Source organism: Hypanus sabinus, chromosome 4, assembly GCF_030144855.1.
Source record: "Hypanus sabinus isolate sHypSab1 chromosome 4, sHypSab1.hap1, whole genome shotgun sequence".
NCBI classification, from domain to species: domain Eukaryota; kingdom Metazoa; phylum Chordata; class Chondrichthyes; order Myliobatiformes; family Dasyatidae; genus Hypanus; species Hypanus sabinus.
This window is the reverse complement of record NC_082709.1, coordinates 183,096,443-183,119,267: the sequence shown is the minus strand read 5'-3', so window position 1 is coordinate 183,119,267 and position 22,825 is coordinate 183,096,443. Positions and strand designations below refer to the sequence as shown.

Genomic DNA, 22,825 nt, shown 5'->3' with positions numbered 1-22,825 from the left:
AAAGGCCTAGATAGAGTGGATTAGTAACAGGTTAAAGGTTACGGGAAGAATGCAAGCAAATGGAGTTGAGTGGGACAATCAGCCATGATGGAACGGTGGGTCAGATTTGGTGGGCCAAATGTCCAAAATCTGCTCCTATATCACATGGTCTTGTGAAGCCTCACTGGTACTTGGAGGTAGTTGTGACAAATTCTCTGACACTAAATTCAGTTAATAATCTGATATTAATTTAAATAATCTGGTTATTAGTAATAGTGACCTCAGATCTGCTGGGGTCCTGTAAAACCCTCTGACTTATTGACATTCCTTGAGGGAGGAATCCGCCTTTCTCTATGCGGATGTCATTGACTGTGCAACAGCAGTGGGCAATGACTTCAGCCTTGCCCTGACAAACAGAACTCCAATCAGTAATATAGAAAATTCCCCCCACCCCCTTTCTCTATCCCTGAGTCTGACCTTTTACTTCTCACCAGTCTATAACATCCCCCCGATTCCCTTCCTCCTTTCATTTCTCTTATTGTCCACTCTCCTCTGCTGTCAGATGCTTTCTTCTCCAACCCTTGACCTTTCCCACCCACTTGGCTTCACCTATCACCTTCCAACTAGCCTACTTCCCCTCCCCCCACCTGCATCTCCCCCTTTTGTCTCACTCCTGAGGAGGGGTTCCAGCCCGAAACAGCAACTGCCCGCTCTCTTCCATTGACGCTGCCCGGCCTGCTGAGTTGCTCCAGAGTAACGTGTGGTGCTTTGGATTTCCAGCGTCTGCAGACTTCCTTGTGTTTGTAACTGACCATTGTGAATTGTCCTGTGATTAGGCTGAGGTCATATGGTTGGGTTGCTGGGCATTGTGGCTGGATAGGCAGGAACGGTCTGTCCTGTGTCATATCTCTAAAAAAGATAAATAAAAATGTGTATTTCCAACCCATCCACAGTGTTTTGTTTCTGTATGAATCATTTTGTTGCTCACCAAATCAGAGAGGAAATCACGAAGCGGATTGCTAAATCGATTTATGATTGTCAAAGACAGCGAAATCCTTTGTTTTACATGCCACGCAAACAGGTCATTTCATCATATCAGTACAACGAGGCAGGACAAAGGGGAAGAGCAACAACAGAATGCAGAATGGGGTGTTCCAGTCACAGATGAGAGAGTTAGTGAGGTCAAGACTTATTGTACAAAGTGTCATTCAGTATGGCAGGATAGAACATAGAACAGTACAGCACAGTATAGCTCTTTGGCCCACAATATCGTTTGACCTCGCTTCTAAATGCGATTTGTTCTTTTTCTTTGCACATTGAGTGTTTGATTTTTTTTAACAGGTTCCATGGTTTTCTTTGTTTTTGTGGCTGTTTATGGGAAAGCAAATCTCAGAGTTGTCTACTGCATACATACTTTGATAATAAATGTCCTTAGAATATTTGAATCGTTTGAATTTTAACTGGGCAATAAGAAAGAATGTATAAGAACCTCACGTTAACCTCCACTCACTGCCTCTTCTTCTTCCTGATGAAGCCACTTGACCAAAAACCTCAGCTGTACCCCACTCTAACCCTGACCACTCCAACAATGGCCACTCCTCTTGACCCTAACGCCATTTTATTGGCTGCTGCCAGTTAATTATTTAACCAATCAATTATCGGCTAACAAATTCACCGCTGTATCTCTTTTACTGCCCCGCTACCTGGAAATGAACAGAAAGTCACAAAACTGACTGCTTTAAAATCTCCCACTTCCACCTCTAAGTCTCAGCTCTTGCTGCCTGGTTGGTAGCCCTGATGCTGAAATTTCTGCTTCTCTGCACAGGTACCTGATTCTGAAGCCTCTGGGGAGAATCCCGCCAAGTCTGGGCAGAACGGTAGCGGTCTCGGGAAAACCATGCGGGCCATTTCCAAAACCATGAAGAAAAAAATGGCACGCAAATACATCAAAGCCTTGTCAGAGGAGGCGGTGAGTAAACACAGGGTTAAATATTACATTGGCAAATATGGACGGTTTGAGTATTGTAATCACCAAGGAACGTTGGAGCATATGCTGCTGAGGTGTTCAAGAAATAATCAAGAGAGAGGGGATGGTTGATTTTAAAGTTATTGCAGAATAAGATATAATTTACCATTAACAATATTTTGCTGAAAGGATTACAGGATTATTAAGTTTATAATGCATTTCCTTATGAATGCAGGTCCTTTATTATAGATTTTGATGCAATATACTAGATACACTAGAATTCAGAAATTGGAGGGGTGACCTCATTGAAACCTATTGAATGGTGAAAGGCCTTAATGGAATGGATGTGGAGAGGATATTTCCTACGGTCTCAGACCAGAGGACGCAGCCTCAGAATAGAGGGATTTTAGAATGGAGATGAGGAATTTCTTCAGCCGGAGAGTGGTGAATCTGTGGAATTCTTTGCCACAGGCAGCTGTGAAGACCAAGGCTTTATGTATATTTAAGGCAGAGGTTAATCGATTCTTGATTGGTCAGGGATACAGGGAGAAGGCAGGAGACTGGGGCTGAGAGGAAAATTCGATCTTGACGGGTCAAATGGCCTAATTCTATTCCTATATATTATGGTCTTATGGTTTTATGTAGGATTTAGATACCCTGACCCACACTTCAGTTCAGAAGGAGTCAGTAATGCACCTTAAAACTGTTTGCCAACCATTACAAAACCTCAGGAGAAGAAGACACAATGTGTTTTAGCTTCGTGACTCTGCCTGCTCCAAACTGTTGTTGGCTAACTGTTGAAGAACTTTGTTTTGCATGCCAACCATGCTGATCATTCAATTATATCATCAAGTGAGTCATAAGGAAAACCAATAACAGAATGCAGAATAAAGTGTAATACCTACAGAGAAAATTCATTGCAGGCAGATAGTAAGGTAAAAGGCCATGATGATGTCGATTGTGAGGTCAAGAATCCATCTTGTTTTATAAGAGAGCCATTCAACAGTCTTTTAACAGCAGGGCAGAAGCTGCCTTTGAGCCTGATGGGACGTCTTTTCAGGCTTTTGGATCTTCTGCATGGTGGGTGTAGGCGGAGAAGAAAGATTGTCCGAGGTAGGTGGAGTCTCTAATTATATTGGCTGCTTTACCAAGTCATTGAGAAGAGTAGGAAAGAGTCTTTGGTTTCTCTGATGTGGTGAGTTGTGTCCACAGCTCTTTGCAGTTTCTTGCAGTCTCGGGCAAAGCAGCTGCCATACTGTGATGTGATGCAAAGCTGTGATGCTTCTGGGTAGAAGGTATGAAAAACTTGTCTTGCATACTGTTCATACACAACAATTCATTACAACAGTGCTTTGAGACAGATTAAGCTAAATAATACCAGAGTGCAGAATAAAGTGTTACCACTATAGAGACAGTGTAGTGCAAGGCCATGATGAGCTTGAGCTAGATTGTGAGGACAACAGTTCATCTTATCAAACTAGGGGACTATTTAATAGTCTTATAACAGTGGGATAGAAGCTTTCTTTGAGCCTTTTGGTACAGTATGTGCTTTCAGGCTTTTGTGTCATATCAGCACTACTGATGCCACAACTTGAAGTGGTCATCTTTTAATACAGTTGCTATTTGTGTGCGAAAGATAGAGCTGTTCTACTTACTGGTCATGCCTTTTCAAGTTATCCCTTGCTTTTGTGTAGAGACAACAGTTCCCTGTATCTTCAGCACTACCACCGCCAGATGTCCTATCAGATTTCTTCTTCTTTACCCTTTACCTTTCCCACCAATCACCACCCAGCTTCTTACTTTATCACCCCTCCACCATCCAGCCAATTTCCCCCTCACCTGGTCTCACCTATCACCTGCTAGCTTCTATTTCTTCCCCTCCACTTCTTATTTTGGCTTCTGCCTCCTTTTTTTCCAGTTCTGATGAAGGGTCACAGTCCAAAAAGTCAACTATATTTTCCTCTGTAGAGGTACCTGATTTTTTTTTGGGGGGGGGGGTGGTGTGTGTGTGTGTGTCTCCCCCTCTGTGGTCTCTACTGCTCTTTGACTCTTAACCTGCCAGCCTGTACTTCTTCTCCACCATCTTATTCTGAACTCTGCCATCTTTCTTTCCAGCCCCAAAGAAGGATCTCAGCCTGAAACATTGACAGTTTATTCCCCTCCATAGATGCTACCTGACTTGCTGAGATCCTCTAATATTTTGTCTGTGTTGCTCACAGGTGCGTAGAATACAGCAGGCAGGACCTATTACCCGCAGTCCATGCTAACCATCACATAGCCACTTACATTTTATTATCCCCACAGTGCTAGCAACATATTAATCTCCATGCCATTGGGTTATGGGGAAACGGAAGAGCAGAAATATTCTCATTCAGCCCATCGAGCATGCTGCACCTTTAAATCACTGCTGATTTATTTTTCTTTCTGACCCCATTCTCCTGCTTTCTCCCTGTAGGACCCCGAAGGAAACCCACCTGGTCACAGGGAAAATGTGCAGACTCCACACCGACTCTGCACCGAGGTCAGAATTGAACTTGGGTCACCGTTGCTGAGGACACAGTCAGCACCAGTGACCCGGGCTCAGTCCTGCCAGGGAAAATGGCCGAGAGGGTTAGCATTGGAACATTTTAGAGGCATTTTGATAGATACGTGGAGGGGAAGGGCCTGAAGGGCCATGAGCCAAATGCAGGCGACCGATACTAGAAGGAAGGATTATGACTAGCCCAAAAAGTCAACTTTAAAGGCTGAACATTGAGGGCATGCAATGTTGGCACCAGAATATGTGTCAACACTTGAGGTCTGCCCCTGCACATCTTTAGACTGGATAGGTTGTTAACACAAATTATGCACTTCACTGTATCTTTCAAAGTTCACAGTACCTGAACCTGAATCTCAGAATCAGTTTTAATATCAATGACATGTGTCATTGAATTTGTTGTTTTGTGCCAGCACTACAGTGCAATACATAAGACCATTATAAATTACAAAAAGAATGAGATAAACATATTAAATTAAATAAGTGGTGCAAAAAGAGAACAAAAATAGTGAGGTAGGTTCATGGGTTCATTGTCCATTCAGAAATCTGATGGTGGAGGGGAAGAAGCTGCTCCTAAATATTGAGGGTGTGTCTTCAGGCTCCTGTACCTCCTCCCTGATGGTAGCAATGAAAAGAGGTCATGTCCTGGGTGATCATCATCATCATTATGTGCCGTGTCCTTTGACATGTGCAATCAGGGTCTCCTTGACCATGACTGTTCTTAGCAAACTTTTCTACAGAAATGGTTTGCCATTGCCTTCCTCTGGACAGTGTCTTTACAAGATGGGTGACCTCAGCCATTATCAATACTCTCCAGAGATTGTCTACCTGGTGTCAGTGGTCGCATAACCAGGACTTGTGATATGCACCAGCTGCTCATACGGCCATCCACCCCCTGCTCCCATGGCTTCGGGGACCCTGATCGGGGAGGAGGGGTGGGGTTAAGCAGGTGCTACACCTTGACTGAGGGTGACCTGCAGACTAGCAGAGGAAAGGATCTCCTTACACCTCCTTTGGTAGAGAGATATATCCACCCCGTCACCCTGTACTGGGTGATGGGAGTTCTTAGTCTGAATCTTATGATGTGGATAGCATGGACCAGTTGGGATGAGCTACCTATTTTCATGGTGTGAGCTGCACCACTGTGTGGTTCTCTAAGCTCTGATATTTTCTCTCTAAACCCATGAACCTCTCTATCTACAACACTTTCATCATCCTCCAGTACTTCCTCAACCGTCTCAGCTTCATTTAGAGTCCTCCTGTTAAACGCCCCAGGAATACATGAAGCAAAGTTGTGATTTATTTTCAAAAACGATTTTGTGTCTTTCAGAGTGAAGACAATGCAGAAGACCACCCAGAGCATGCTACTAGAGAGCATGAAGCAGAGGGAAGCTGCCTGAGACAGTGTGAATCCATGGAAAGTCTTCAGAGTTTGAACAGTGGCCAAGCTCCAGCCGGTAAGTCACTGGGAGGTTGGTGTGGGGCTCTCAGAGGAGATACCTAGCCGAAGCAGCAGGAAAAACCCCAAAATTCAAGCAGAAAATAGTCAGTGGGCCAAGAAGAATCTGTGGAGGGAGAGACAGGGCCAAAATTTCACAGTGCCAAATAGTCACATAGCTCTCTGTGGCCCAACTCATCTACACCAATCAAAACACCCATTTAAACCAGTCCCACTTGTTCACATTTGACCCGTATCCATCTAAACCAGGTGAAGCCCATCTGGGGCCCATGGCATTAAAAAAGGTTGGGAACCCCTGGTCTAGACCTTCCCTTTCCCTGTAGCTATCTAAACACAAGGGGTTCTGCAGATGTTGTAAATCCAGAATTACATACACAAAATGCTGAAGGAACACACCAGGTCAGCTGCACTTATGGAAATGAATAAATGATAGATGATGAAGGTCCTGATGGATAGTCTCAGCCCAAAATAGTCACCGTTTATTCCCTGCAATAAAATGCTATTTGATCTGTTGAGTTCCTCCAGCAATTTTTGTGTTTGTAGCTCTCTAAATATCTCTTAAATGTTGCTTTCAAGCAGGCCTCAACCACTTTCCTTTCCATCACAAGTTGAAGGTCAGAGGGCAAAAGTTTAGTATGAGCTTGAGGGGCAACTTTTAAACACACAGAGGTTGCTGAGTATATGGAATGAACTGCCACTGGAAGTGGTTGAGACAGGGAGACTGAAGCTTGGTGAAGTCTCCTCATCACTCTCAGGCAAAATAAATTCCTTCTCATCAGTCCTGTTTTTTAAAGAAATGTAATCAATTTTATTCCCCACTCGGATCCCTTACCTCTTCTCTACCTACCTATCACCACATCCTGGTGCCCCTCCTCCTTCCATTTCTCCCATGATCCTCTTTCCTCTCTTATCAGATTCCTCCCTCTCCGGGCCTTTACCTCTCCCATCCACCCGGCTTCACCTATCACCTTCTAGCTAGCCTCCTTTCCCTCCATTCACCTTTTTATTCTAGTGTCATCCCCTTTATTTCCAATGCAGAATTGTGGGCATACTCAATAAGTCCACAAGAACAATAATCATAATCATATAAGAACAATTATCATAATAGAATGAATGAAAGACTGCACCCAAACACGGGCATTCATAAGACCGTAAGATACACAGTAGGAGCAGAATTAGGCCATTTGGCCCATCATGTCTGCTGCTGCATTTTGTCATGGCTGATCCATTTTCCCTCTCAGCCCCAATCTTCTGCCTTCTCCCTCTATCCTTTCTTGCACTGACTATTCAAGAATCTGTCAACCTCAGTCTTAAATATACTCAGTGACTTGACCTCCAAAGTCGCCTATGCAACCAGTTCCATAGATTTACCACTTTCTCTTCAACTTTATCCTATTGTAAAGCACTTTGATCTGCTTTGACTGTATGAAATGTGCTCTATAAATAAGTTATTGCTATTATTAAATTAAAACCTCTAAAACATGCCTTGTTCCTCGCTCCCACTCATGCACATTCAGTCCTCTAACTCCACGAGAGTCTGTCTTCGATCTAGACCTCCGATCGGCTGTTTCCCTGATGCCTCCAGTAACTAGGGAGGTGGAGGGAGCTGCGCATCTGGTTGCTTTCAGGAGCCTAAATGCAGATTTATCTCTTAAACAGGTGCCTCGGATGGAACAAGCAACCGGGACAGTTTCAGGGTGGATGAGGAGGTGCCCTACACTGGCCCATTCTGTGGCCGAGCTCGGGTACACACAGACTTCACACCAAGTCCCTATGATACAGACTCACTGAAGCTCAAGGTAAAGAGATATTGATTGTTTCTTGGACATATGCTCTTCTCACTGCCACCATCCAGGAGGAGGTACAGGAGCCTGAAGACACACATTCAACGTTTTGGGAACAGCTTCTTCCCCTCTGCCATCAGATTTCTGAATGGTCCATGAACCCATGAATGCTACCTTGATACTCCTCTTCGACATTTCTGCATATTTCTCTTTGTTTATTTATTTACTTACTTACTCTAATTTTTATGTATGGCATTGTAGCGTAGTGGTTAGCGTAATGCTATCTACAGAGCCAGTGACCCAAGTTGAACCTCACCACTGTCTGTAAGGAGTTTGTACATTCTGCCTATGACTGTGTGGGTTTCCTCCAGGTGCTCCAGTTTCCTCCCACAGTCCAAAGACATACAAGTCAGTAGGTTAATTAGTCACATGGGTGTAATTGTGTGGCACAGGCTCGTTGGGCCAGAAGGGCCTGTTACTGTACTGTAACTCTAAATAAATAAAAACAATGGGATAGCACCAGTGAAGTGGGTTCATTTGGAACCACTAGTGCTGTCCGTGTGGAGTTTGCACGTTCTCCCTGTAACCAGGATGCTACCTGGAGAATGTGTTATAAGGAGAGGTTGGACAGACTTTAGTTGTTTTCTCTGGATTGACAGATGCTGAAGGAAAACCTGACAGAAATGTATAATATCATGAGGAACAGATAAGGAATATGAACAGTCATTTTCCCCCCAGGTAGATAACATACATTTGCAGGGGATGTAGGGCAAGTATTTTTACACAGAGAGTGATGGGTGCCAGAACAGACTGAAGGGGTAGTGTTGGAAGCAGATATGATAGAGGTGTTTAAGAGGCTCTTATATAGGTGTATGAACATGCAGGAAATGGAGGAATATGGAACAGGTACAGGCAGAAAAGATTAAGTTTAATTTAGCATCGCGTTCAGTACAGACACACAAGATGAAGGGTTGTTCCTGTCCTCTATTGTTCTGTGGCCTATTTTCTATGTTCTACGTTCTATTCTCTATGTTGTATTGTCTATGTCCTGTTCTATGTTCTATGTTCTGTGTTTTATGACTGTGAAGATTTCCTTTGGGTCATCATCATAATTATGTGCCATGTTGTATGATGTAGGTGATCATGAATGTTCTCTAGTGTTCATTATTTTTATTCTTGGAAAAACACTGTCTATTCTATCTATGCCATCCATAATTTTATATATGCCATCATCATTATGATCCATGTTGAATGACACAGGCGATCATGGTCTCTGTGATCATGATTGTTCTTGACAATCCCTACCCTCTGCTTACCTGCCCCCTTTAGCTCGGCTTGTGTTGGCCTGTCTCAGAATTTGAGGCTCAAAGGTTAACTTATGCCAATTCCTTTCAGACGGGTGACATCATCAAGATAATCAACAAGTCAACCATGGGCACCTGGACAGGAATGCTCGATGGCAGAGTGGGAAACTTCAAATTCATTTACGTGGATGTCTTGCCCAATGAAGAGGACACAGCCAAGAAATTCCGACCGCACAGGAGGAGCACGCAGCCAGTCCCAGATTCTCTCCAGGAGTTGTTGGAGGGGATCCAGCTGAAGGTCAGTGTGCAGGGAAACCCTTTTTTTCCTTTGAGATCATTGAGCAGGGTATCGACTGTTCTGTCCCCATGCCAGTTGTCACACACCCATCTTTCTTTGCTCTACCTTTTCTTGGGATGTCATGATAGTGTAACAGTTAGTGTATCACTATTATAGTGCTAGTGACCCAGGTTTGATTCCCACCGCTATCTGAAAGGAGCTTGTACTTTCTTCCCGTGACCAGGAGGGTTTTGTTCAAGTTCTCCCACATCCTAAATACATATGCGTTAGTAGGTTAATCGGTCACATGGAAGTAATTGGGCGATGCAGGCTCATTGGGCAGAAGGGCCTGTTACTGTACTGTATATCTAAGTAAATAAAATAGTTAGTTTCTATTCTGATTATCTTCTCCTGAGTCCCTAATTCTCCTGGTACTTCTTATGCTGTCGACAGTTTACAGTGACAAATTAACCTCCTATTTCCTTAACCTAATTATCCATTCAACTTTGTCTCACAAAGTAGCTTGTATCATCAAAGTCCACCCCCATCCAGACATTCTCTCTTCTCCCCTCTCCCATCAGGCAGAAGATACATACGCCTGAAAGCACACACCACCAGGCTCAAGGACATCCCTAACCCCACTGTTATTAGACAATTGAATGGTTCCCTGGTACAGTAACATGGACTCCTGACTTCACCATCCAGCTCGTTATGATCCTGCACTTGGCTGTTACCCTGCCCTGCACTTTCTCCGTAGCTGTATTCCGCATTCTCTTATTATTTTACCATGCTCTATACCAATACACTGTTTGGGGGTGTGTGGGGAGTCCAGGGAAGGCTCACACCTCTGGTGAAGGGCTTGTCATGCCCTTCTTGGAAGCTCATGCACCTTTGGTCCACACCTGAGACTTAGCTCTCACCTGTGGCTCCAGGTAACCATTTACATGCGACAGTGGCCGCACCCAGTACACTGCTTCAACAGGTATCTCAGTACATGTGAGAATAAAGAACCAGTTCCAATTCCAGCCCTACCTAGTTCAATTTGCCCATCATCCTTTACTCTCCTGCTGCTTGTTGACCCTTCAAACACCTCTAGCCCCCATCTTACCACTTCCATCTTTGACTATACTGCATGGAAACATGCCCTTTGTCCCAACTCAGCCATGACGATCAAGTTCCCTTTTGCCATTTGCCTGCATTTTCCCTTCTTATTTGTCAGGGTATCAAAGGTTATGGACAGAAGGTAGGAGAATGGGACTGGGAGGGACAATAAATCAGCCATGATGGAATGGTAGAGCAGACTCGATGGGCCAAATGGCTGAATTCTGATCTATGTCTTATCCCCCTAAACCAGGGGTTCCCAACCTTTTTTATCCCATGGACCCCTACCATTAACAGTGGGTTCCTTATACAGGCTGGGAACCCCTGCACTAAACCTTTCCTATTCAGGTGTCTGTCCAAACGTTTTTTAAGTGTTTAAGTGATATCTTCATTTCATACTGGCTATCTCCCTTCTCCAGTCTTAATCCTAATGCAAGGTTTTTACTCAAAACATTGGCATTTACTCAAAACAATTCCTTCCCCCCCACCACCACAAGTGATACTGTGATACTGTTCAATGCATTGAGATTCTCTGGCAGATCATTTATTGCTGAAAACCCCAGTATCTGCACAGAACACACAACTCTGAACAGTCAGATTCATTCTCCTCCAGCCCTCTACCTTTCTAATCACCTGGCTTCACCTTTCACCTTCTACCTATCCTCCTTCCCCTCCCCCTCACCTTTTTATTCTGGTACTTTCCCCTTCCTTTCCAGTCCTGATGAAGGGCTTCACACTACCAGGACATTCACATATCTGATACCTTCCTCTATCCGTCCACTGTTTTCTTGTTAGGAGGCATTTTAGCCCTGTAGACATATGGTGAGGAGTTGGAACTGGAGATCACTGTGGAGATATATGCCAGGCTTTGCATTAAAATGATGATTTTGGCACCATCGAATGAGGAGATATTAGGAAGGTAGCCAAAACACTCAAGAGAAGATCTATGGGTGTTTAAGTTGGGTAGACTCTTTGTGTATAATGGTCTTTGCATGGAGGTGTAGTGGCTTGCATAAACACTTTACAGTGCCAACTATCAGTGATTGATTTTGCATTGTCTCCATGACCGTGAGAGTTTCCTCCAGGAGCTCCAGTTTCCTCCCACAATCTGAAAGCATATGCTATGTTGGGGTCAGATGCTTGACAATAGTCAGGAGCTGCCCCAGCACATCACTAACAACACAGCCACTACATTTCACTGCATGTTTTGATGTGGGTGTGGCAAATGACACTAATCTGTCTATCTCCAATTGTCTTGTGTAGGATCTTTATTCCACCTTCCTTCTGAATGGCTACCAGAGTCTGGAAGACCTCAAGGACCTCAAGGAGAGTCACCTCATTGAACTTAACATCACAGATGCAGAGCTTAGGTCGAAGATTCTGACCGCTGCCCAGCAGAACTATGACAGTAAGGATGGGATCGGAGACGGGGGAGTTTCTTGTTATTTCTGCTTAACTGTACATCTCTGTGAAGGATGAAGAATGAGTCTTCATACGCTATTTAGCACAGAGGTATCTTCATGATCCTCAGATGAGTAAAGGCTTGTGAATAAAATGAGGAAGCACAAGAGATTCAGCAGATAAAAAGGAATAACAAGGTAGTGTTTATGGGTTGATGGACCATAACCAATTATGGGTTTGCTGGAGTTTAGAAGAATAAAACGTGATCTCATTGAAACCTATCAAACATTGAAAGGCCTAGATCTGGGGTCCAAGGTCCCCTTATTAATTGTATTGGTCCATGGCATTAAAAAGGTTGGGAGCACCTGGCTTAGATTATTGAACATGGAGAGGATGTTTCCAAGAATGGGAGAGTCTAGCGCCAGAGGGCCCAGCCTCAGGATACAAAGATATCCCTTTAGAGCAGAGATGAGGAGGATTTTTTTAGCTAGAGGTTGCTGAATCTGTGGAATTTGTTGCCACAGATGGCTGTGGAGGCTGTCATTGGGTATATATAAAGCAGAAGTTGATAGGTTCTTGATTAGTAAGGGTGTCGATGGTATTCCTGAGAAGGTGGCGGTGATCTGCTCTCTAGATCTGCGGTTTGATTGTTGAACATGCCACTGAAAAGGCATTTGGCTGGGAATTTCAACATTTGGATTTTACTTTTTTATTTAGAGAATAGGCCCTCTTCGAGCCATACTAGCCTGCAACCCCTGGCAACCGTGATTTAATCCTAAGCTAATCACAGGACAATTTACAATAACCAATTATTCTAGCCAGTTAATATGTGAGGAAACTCGTGCATTTCACTGGAAGGATATACAGAGTCTCCTTACAGAGGATGCCTGGAATGAACTCTGAACGCTGATGCTCTGAGCTGGAATAGCTTTGTTGTTAGCCTCTAAGCTATTGTGGCAGTCTTGGATCCAGCAATAAACCAACAGATTCTGAAAACTAAAACAAAAGTGCAGATGCTGGATATCTGAGAAAGCAACAGAAAGTGTTGGAACTACTCAGCAGTCAATCTGCATCTGTGGGAAGAGAAACTGAGTTAACCGTCAGATTGAAGACCTTTTGTTGAAACTGGGAAGGAAAGAGGCTGCAGATGCTGGAAGTTTGGAGCAACATGGGCTGAGAGGAGACCGTAAGACATAGGAGCAGAATCAGGCCATTCAGCCCATCGAGTCTGCTCCGACATTTCGGCCTGGCTGTTCTATTTCTCTCTCAACCCCATTCTCCTGGCTTCTCTCCATAACCTATCACACCTTACTAATCTAGAACCCATCAACCTCCACCTTAAATAAACTAAATGACTTGTCCTCCACAGCCGCCTGTGGCAAGGAATTCCATAGATTCACCAACCTCTGGCTGAAGAAATTGGCAGAATTTATGAGAGTCATAGATCACCATAAGACCATAAAATATAGGAGCAGAATTAGGCCATTTAGCCCATCGAGTCTACTTTACCATTCCATCATGAGTAAGCTCTCGTCCCACTCAACCCCTTCTCGCCATTTGATACCCTGACCAATAAGGAAGCTGTCAACTTCCACTTTAAATATACCCACTGACTTGGCCTCCACCGCAGTCTGTGGCAGAGCATTCCACGGATTCATACTCTCTGGCCAAAAAAAATGTCCTCCTTACCTTTGATCTAAAAGATTGCCCCCTCAGTTTTGCGGCTAGGTCTGACTACGCCCACCACAGGAAACATCCTCTCCATATCCACCTCATCTACTCCTTTCAACATTCAGAAGATTTCATTCTTCTAAATACCAGTCAGTACAGGCCAAAAGCTACCAAATGTTCCTCATAGATTAACCCTTTCATTCCTGGAATCATCCCCGTAAACCTCCTCTGGACTCTCTCTGATGACAATACATCCTTTCTGAGATAAGGAGCCCAAAACTATTGACAATACTCCAAGGGCGGCCTGACTAGTGTCTTAAAAAGTCTCAGTATTATCTCCTTGCTTTTATATTCTAATCCCCTTGAAATAAATGGCAACATTGCATTTGCCTTCTTCACCACAGACTCAACCTGTAAACTAACCTTCTGGAAGTCTTGCACGAGGCTAAGTCTATGAGGCTAAGGGACTCCTAAGTCCTCTGCACCTCTGATGTTTGAACCTTCTCCCTATTTAGATAATAGTCTGCCTTATGTTCCTTTTACCAAATGCATTCTCGTACAGTTCCCAACACTGTATTCAATCTCTCACTTTTTTTGCCCATTCTTCAAATTTGTCTAAGTCCTGCAGCCATTGCATTGCTTCCTCAGCACCACCTATCGCTCCACCTATCTTCGAATCATCCACAAACTTTGCCACAAAGCCATCAATTCCATGATCTAAATCATTGCAAACAATGTAAAAAGTTGTGGTCCCAACACTGACCCTGAGGAACACCTTAACTTCTGTTTCTGTTAACTCCCTTAACTTCCCTTGTCAGCCATGGTTGCCTAGCCCTGCCATTTGAGAACGTCTTCTTCTGTGGGACATACCTAAAAGCTTCAGCCACCTCTGCTCAACCGTTGTTCTCTTCTGTATCCCCTCCAATCCACCTGGGCAAGCTCCTCTCTCATGCCTGTGTAATTCCCCTTATTCCATTGTGATACTGATACATGTGACCTATACTTCTCACTCACAAACTGTGATATGATTTCACTGCCCCTAAAAAAACAGCTCATAGACATTCAACAAATTTCCTCTCTTGCAATTCGACACCAACCCGATTTTCCGAACCCCATTGCATATTGCAGTCCCAATTACGATTATATTATTACCCCTATTACATACCTTTTCCAGATCCCTTTGCAATCTCAATCCCACATCTTGGCTTTTGGAGGCCTATATATGATTCCCATAATGGTTTTTTCACCTTTGCAGTTTCTTAACTCCACCCACAAAGATTCCACATTCTCTGACCTTATGTCACCTCTTTCTAAAGATGTAATTCCAGCTCTTACCAGCAGAGCCACACCACCGCCTATGTCTTCCTGCCTGTCCTTTCGATACAAAGTATACCCTTTGATGTTAACTAAGGCCTTCTTTCAGCCAGGACTCAGTGATGCCCACAATGTCATAGTGACTAATCTCTAATTGCGACACAAGTTTGTCCAACTTATTCCCAATGCTACCTGCATTTAAATACAGCACCTTCACTCCTGTGTTCTTTGCCCTTCTGAATTTTGCCTCTCTGGTACAATTTAACTCTTTGCTCTGTCTGCCTTTGTACCCAATCATTGGCCTGTCCTTCCTTGTACTCACATTTCACCTATCATCTACTTGTAAACCTGCTGGCTCATCCTCATCTCTATCATCCTGGTTCCCATTCCCCTGCCATATTAGATTAAACCGCTCCCAACAGCTTGAGTGAACCTGCTTGCAAGCATATTGGTCCCCCTCAGACTCAAGTGCAATCCGTCCCTGTTGTGCAGGTCAAACCTACGCAAGTCCCACTGATCCAGAAATCTAAATCCCTGCCCACTGCTCCAATTCTTTAGCCGCACATTTATCTGCCATCTCATTCTATTCCTATACTCACTGTAGCAAGGCACAAGCAGTAATCCCAAGATTACTACCTTTGAGGTCCTGTTTCTCAGCTTCCTTCCTAACTCCCTGTAGTCTGTTTTCTGAACCTCCTCCCTTTTTCTACCAACGTCATTGGTACCAATATGTACCATGACTACTGGCTGCTCACCTTCCCTTTTCAGAATATTGTGGATGCTAGCACCTGGGAGGCAATCTACCATCCGTGTTTCCTTTTCGCATCCACAGAATCACCTATCTGTCCCCTAACTACAGAGTCCCTATCACTGCTGCCATCCTCTTCAGTTACCCTTCTGCTACCCTTCTGGCCCACAGGGCCAGACTCAGTGCCAGAGGCACGGCTGTTACTTCCTCCAGGTAGGTGGTTTCCCCCCCCCCCACAGTACTGAAAATGGAGTACTTATAGGCACGGGGGTACTCTCCACTATCTGATATTCTCCCTTCTCTCTCCTGACAGTCGTCCAGTTATCTGTCTCCTCTAGACTTAGGGTGACTACTTCCCTGTGGTTCTTGTCTAACATCTCTTCACTTTCCCTAACAAGTGGAAGGTCATCTATCTGCAGCTCCAGTTCCTTAACACGTCTCTAAGGAGTTGCATCTCCATGCACGTCATGCAGATGTGGCCATTTGGGAGGCTGGTAGCTGCCCGGAAATCCCACACCTGAGATCCAGAACAGAACACTGGCTCTGTAGAATAGCCCCTATTCTCTCAAGATTTAAGGAAGAAAAATAGAAATAAGAAATAAGGAATGAACTTACCTACTTACATTGCCTCGGCCTGTTCTTGCCGAAGCCTGTTGAGCCAAAGCCTTACCACTTCTGACTCAGACCACTCCTACAACGACTGCCCCTCTTTTATGGAAACTGACTTTTTAAAGCTCTTCACTGGACCTGCACGGGAATGCTTCTACTGCCTCTGAGCAGTGCTCCAATCAAAGATCAGGTAGGTCGCCAGAGAATTTTTCCAGGGTAGAAATTTCCAGGACCAGAGGATATAGCTTTAAGGTGAGAGGGGGAAAATATAAAGAAGATGTGCATGCTAAGATTTTACAGAAACAGAAATGGTTGGCTGGTGGTGGTGGAAAGAGGCAATGGAATGGCATTGAGGAGGCACTTAGACAGGTAAGCAGTGAAAGGATCTGGACCATGGAAGGGAGATTAGTAGAGAAATAAGGGATGGTGTAGCAGTTAGTGTAACACTATTACAGTGGCAAGGATCACAGACTTGGATTCAGTTCTGCCGCTGTCTGTAAGGAATTAGTAAGTTCTCCCAGTGACCACTCGGAGTGTTCAGGTTTCCTCCCACATTCCAAAGATGTACAGGTTAGAGAGTTGTGAGTGTGTATGTTGGTGCTGGAAGGGTGACATCACCTACAGATTGCTCAGCACAAGCCTTGCTGATTTGATTTGACACAAACAACAAATTTCTCTGTATGTTTTAATGTACATGTGAATTTCTAATCTTTTAAAGCTAATATCCATTTTAATTTGACTCATGGCTGAATCTAATATCATGGGCCAAAGGGTCCTGTTCTTCTGTGCTCTACTATGTTCTACTGACAACAGGATGTTCTCATTAAGAAAGAACTGCTGATTCTGTGAAAGTAGCGGTAGACAGATAAGAGATATGTTATGGTTAGCATTGGCGATATGTTTGTATCTAACCCAACATCCTGTGGGGAACATAGACCAATCATCTCCTCTCAATACATGTTTAAAATTTAATAACACTGGTCTAGGTAGGCTTAGAAGCAGAAAAACTCTCTGCGGCTAAGACAAATTAGTTGAACTCAAACCTTTTAACTGAAGAGAGAGGAAATGGAGGTTTTGTGTTCATGAAAACTCCTTCCCAAGACTGACTGGATAATTAGATTGGTATAGTTGGGGGTATAAGGAGAATGTGAGGGGTGAATTCCAGGTGTGGGGTTAAGTTGAGATGGTGGGATTCGGGAATATGAAAAGAAAATGTGCAGAAGGTGGTGGTGTGGGATTGGGAGATATAAGATTGATGGAAATGGGGAGAGGTGAGGAGGTTAGAGATGATAATATCTAGGCATTTCCAGGTAGTGCTGTGGGCTAGTGAGGTTGTGGTTAACTTCTGATTCAAAGCACACTGAATGATGCAGGAACAAATAGATATTAGCAAACACTGGGCTTGGAATATTCAGTCAAGTGACTCTCAAGTCAAAATGGTATTTAACTTAAACTTTAACTTAACTTCAAAGTTTAAATTTCAAAGTAAGATTATTATCAAAGTCCATATATATCAACATATACTACCTCAAGGTTTATTTTCTTGTGGACATTTACATGAAAATAAAAAAAATAGACTTTATAAAAAAACTATATTTAACGAAGACTGACAATAACCAATAAGCAAAAGAGAAAAATAAATATTGAGAACATGAGTTCTTGAAAGTGTGGGATCAATTCAGAGTTGTGGTGAGTGAACACAAAGTACACTGCAGCTGCTGGGATCAAATCAACACGTACAAACAAGCTGGAGGAACTCAGCAGGTCGGGCAGCATCGGTTGAAATGAGCAGTCAAAGTTTTGGGCCAAGACGAAGGGTCCTGACGAAGGGTCTCGGCCCAAAACATTGACTGTTCATTTCAACCGATGCTGCCCGACCTGCTGAGTTCATCCAGCTTGTTCGTACGTGGTGAGTGAAGTTATCCACACTGATTCTGCAGCCTGATGCTTGAGGGGTGAAAACTAGATCTGATTCTGGTGTATGGAGTTTGTGCCCGATGATACTAGCAAGAAGACAGCATGGTCTGGATGGAGTGTTCTTGTGTCTGTGGTTTGTGTAAAATAGATCAAAGTGAATAAAGGGAATGATAATTTATACCTTTGTGTTGTTACAGTCCTAAGTGAAGAGGAGGACCAAAATGATCCCACAACTGAGAATCAACAGTCCAACCTCAAGAATGAGCAATCACAACAGAAGGATTGCCCCCGGGACTCTGGATGTTATGCCACTTCGGAAATCTCAGACAATGGGAAGGAGGATTTGGAAATGGAGCATGTGCCAGAGATGATCGAAGATGTCTCCCTTGACAACTGATTGCAATAGATAAAAACAAGTTGCACAAACCCTGTAACAATTCAATGGACAGCAGTGGATGTAGAGGGATTTTTTAAAGTCTTTTTTGTTCTTACTGTTAGCTCATTCGAATTAAACCTGGTCCCTTTTATTTAATGTGAACATATACAGGCATGGTTTAAGACTCACTATGCAATATCTGGAAAACACAGAAACTTGTTAACAGATTTGCTGATTTTTTTTTATAGAGGTACAGCACAGTGACAGGCCAGATGAAGCTGCACTGCCCAATTACGCCCACCTTTGGAATGTGGGAGGAAATTGGAAACCTGTAGGAAACCCACGCAGTTGCGGGGAAATACGCAAACACCTTACAGATGGCGGCAGGAATTGAACCCGTTGCTGGTGCTGTAATGGTGTTACGCTACCTGCTGCCCATGTACAAATTGTACTAATTGAACAGCCCAAAGAGTTATTTATTGGGGAACTCAGTGACTGCTCACAAGGATGAGGATTGGCCAAAGCCTTAATGGGTGTGCAAGTGGAAAAGCAAGGCTCTGCAGGGTGAAAATATTCTCTGCGACTTCGCTTGTAATGATGTTTGTCTGTCACATCAGACAATGACAGGAGAACGGTGCAGGAGAGCTTTTGAAGTAGAAAAGTCATTGCACTGGGGCAGTTCCCCCTCTCGCCCCAGAAGTTTGGGTATAGTGCTGTGAGTAGTCATCACAAACTGGGAGCTTTCACGTGTTCTGTGCCTTGTCCTGCCTGTCACTCCACAAAACGTTGCAAAACCCCTTCTTGGCCGTTGAATCTCACTGTTGATCTCATCCATCCAGTCCGCTGAAGCTGACTTCACATGCTAGGATAGGCACGTCCCTGTCTCACCGGGGTATGAGGCCGCCAGCTACCCTCACCTGCTTTAGCCCACCTTTCGAAGCGATGTACCATGGTGTGGCCGCTGTCGCATACAAGCATCTACTCGGAGTCATAAGTGAGAGCTGAGTGTCTGGTGGGGACCAAAGATGAGTGAGCTGCCCCAGAAGGACATGACAAGCCCTTTACCAGAATTGCTACCTGTCCCTGGACACGCCATACATGCCACTTACTTTGCAGCGGACAACAATTGGATCTGTACAACCTGTCTGGCACCTTGACATAACAAAACATGGTGACCATGTTTCCAAATTGAATTGCAAATCTCGTCCCCAGTTTGGATGCAGACCAGAACAGAGCACATAGAACAAATGAAACAGAATAGGAAAAGTCCTTCAGCCCACCATGTCTGCACCACCCATTATGCCAACGTATTTAACTCTATATGCTAGAAGGGGCAATTGGTGCAGTCTTGGAATGAGGAAGTTGATGATGGAGGAAAGGTTTCCAAAGCTTATAATTATGCCACATCGTTAACCTTCCTTTTAATAGGAAAACCATTGTAAAGTCAAAATACTCAATGTGCAATGATATGATTAATAATAGTTGTTGACATGACCAGAAGTTTGATGTTACTGTTCTCGCCCGCTCGCTAGTGGCCTGATGAGGCCGTTATGTAGATACCTCACTTTCACAGCCAGTTGGAAGGTGAAGACATGTTTCATTGTTTGATTGTCAGATTCTTGACTGTTAGTTTTTTCTTCCTAAAAAAACAAAGCTTTATCAACAAACAAATAAAAGTGTTCAGACGAAAAGATGAAAGTGTATAAACTTCTTCATTTTCTAATATCTTTTATTCCTGGATCTTGCTGGAAATGAATGTAAAGACAGTGGAATACCCTAAATGAAACAGAGATGGAGAAATGAACGTGTAAGATCATTCTAACCCTTCTTTCCTACATAAAATCATTCAAACTGGATGTTGCCAGGACTTGGGGACCTGAGTTAAAGGGAAAAATTGAATAGTTTAGGACTTTATTTCCTGGAGCGTAGGAGCATGAGGAGAGATTTGATAGAGACAAACAAAATTATAAGGGAAATAAATAGAGAGGGTAACTGCAAGCAGGCTTTTCCCACGGAGGTTTGGTTGAAACTAAAGGCAGAGGTCATGGCTTAAGGCTGAAAGGTGAAATGCTTAAGGGGACCATGAGGGGGAACATCGTCACAGAGGGTGGTGAGAGTGTGGAACGAGCTACCAGTACAAGTAGTGGATGCAGGCTTGATTTCAACATTTAAGAGAAAATTGGCGAGATACATGGATGGGAGGAGTATAGAGGACTATAGCCTGGGTGCAGGTCGATAGGACCAGGAAACAATATTTTAGCATGGCATGAAAGGCCTGTTTCTATGATGTAGTGCTCTATGACTCAATAACTCTATAATCCTCCCCTCCTGCACAAACATTCCTTCCACATAAATAAACGGGTAACATTTTCACAATATTTTTTAGGAATTCATGACTTTCTGCAGCCATGGAAATGGACCTTCCACCAAAGGTAGGAAGGAAGTGTGTAGAACCTGACATAAATGGATTGTATAAGTTGGGTATGCCTCTGTGAACAGCTGTGCAAGAGACAGATGTGTTGGACCTGGATACACCTCTGGGAAAAGGAGTGTAAGAGGCAGGTGGGTTAGGCCTCATCAAAGAGAGGAGATTGTTAGTACTTCATTGTTTTTTTCATAAGCTCTTAAATGTCATATGCAAAACAATTGTGCATGCATGGATTTTACTTTGTGGGAGATCCTTATTCCTCTGTACAGTTTCAGTGATCAATGACTTAAGAAAACATGTCTTAGACTAAGATTGAACATCTTAGGAATAATATTTATTTGACTTTTCTGCTTTTAACTTGTAGATTGGCGTGATTGTATGATAAACATTTCTTGAACTGTTGCTGTATTTCATATTTTCAATCTTTAATCCGTTGTGATATTTTATATTCTTTGAATAAAGTTCAGTGAAAACATGGTAAGGTTTTAATTACTAACAGAGTTTTGAATGTACAAAGTTTACTAATAAGATTGTCTACCAAAGAGCAATCATGCTGTAAAATGTGGAGGGAAATGTTATAGTACTGTATACAGTATTGTACAGTAAAGAAACAGTCCCTTTGCCCCAACTCTTCTATACCAAACAAAATGCCTATCCAAGCTAGCTCTATATGCCTGCAAATGGCCAATATCCATCTTAACCAGGGGTTCTCAACCTGGGGTGCACGGAGCCCTTGGTCTTGACATAAAAAAAGTAGGGAAGCCCTGATCTAAATCTTCGCTATACATTTAGCTGTTGAAATGTCATTTCAATTGTAATTGCATCCGGCCCTGCAGTTTCTTCTGACAGCTGGTACTATATACCAAACACATTGTCAGAAAGAATCATTATGTGTCGTGTCGTAGGACGTGGGCAGTCATAACCCCATGACCATGATTACTCTTGGCAAATTTTTCTACCAAAGTGGTTTGCCATTGCCTCCTTCCAGATGGTGTATTTACAAGACAGGTGACCCCAGCCATTATCAATACCCTTCAGAGCCTGCCTGCCTGGTGTCGGTGGTCGCATAACCAGGACTTGTGATCTGCACCAGCTGCTTCCATGGCTTCAAGTGACTCTGACCGGGGGGGGGGGGGGGGGGGCATTGCCCAAGGGTAACCTACAGGGTAGCAGAGCAAAGGAGTGCCTTATTCCCAGTCTGCCCCCAGAGAAAGTATATAAAAGTAATTTGCTGTTTAACATAGAACACAGAGCACCGACCACAGAACATTACAACACTCTACAGGCCCTGCAGCTCATGATGTCGTACAAATGTCGTTACCCTTCATTTTTCTTTCATCTATGTGCTTTCCTAGGAGTCTCTTAAATTTCCTAAATGTATTTGCTTCTACCACCACTCATTGTCAGGACGTCCCGTGAACCCACTACTGTCCGCCTGAAAAACCAACTTCTTGCACCCTCCCTATCCCTTCCTTCAAACGCCTTAATATTGTGTCCCCTCATGTTGGCCATTTCCACCCCGGGAAAATGTCTCTGGCTGTCCACTCGATCTATGCCTCTTATCATCTTGTGCATCTCTACCAAGTTATTTCTTGTCCTCCTTTGCTCAAAAGGAAAAAGCTCTAGCCCACTCAACTTTGTCTCATCAGATGTGCTCTCTAATCCAGGAAGCATCCTGATAATTCTCCTCTGTGCCATCTGTAAAGCTTCCACACCTTTTGTATCATGATACGACCAGAACTGAAAACAGTGGTCCAATGGCGGGGAGACTACAGAATTCTGTTGTGGAAGAATCTGGGTAGTCATCAGATAAAACACAGGACAGAATCCAGATGCAGCAGGGTCGTTAGCCTTGGGGTGGAAATATAAAAAGAAGACTGTCCTAATGTAACTTTATACCTAGGAGACTATATACAGCTTAGTTAAAGATGGATATATTTGCATGGAGCAACTCA

At 43.6% G+C, this 22,825-nt stretch overlaps 1 protein-coding gene across 2 annotated transcripts in view; it reads left to right on the top strand.

The window, feature by feature from the left end:
- Positions 1–21,326, top strand: part of LOC132393555 (SAM domain-containing protein SAMSN-1-like) — a 133,907-nt gene extending 112,581 nt beyond the window's left edge. For both annotated transcript variants that reach the window (XM_059968962.1, XM_059968963.1), the window contains 6 exons: positions 1,805–1,948; positions 5,812–5,938; positions 7,600–7,739; positions 9,120–9,326; positions 11,670–11,814; positions 18,264–21,326. In XM_059968962.1, the coding sequence (XP_059824945.1) occupies positions 1,805–1,948; positions 5,812–5,938; positions 7,600–7,739; positions 9,120–9,326; positions 11,670–11,814; positions 18,264–18,463 (963 nt within the window). In that variant the 3' untranslated portion in view covers positions 18,464–21,326. The remainder of the gene's footprint in view (positions 1–1,804; positions 1,949–5,811; positions 5,939–7,599; positions 7,740–9,119; positions 9,327–11,669; positions 11,815–18,263) is intronic.
- The last annotated feature ends 1,499 nt before the right edge of the window (positions 21,327–22,825 follow it).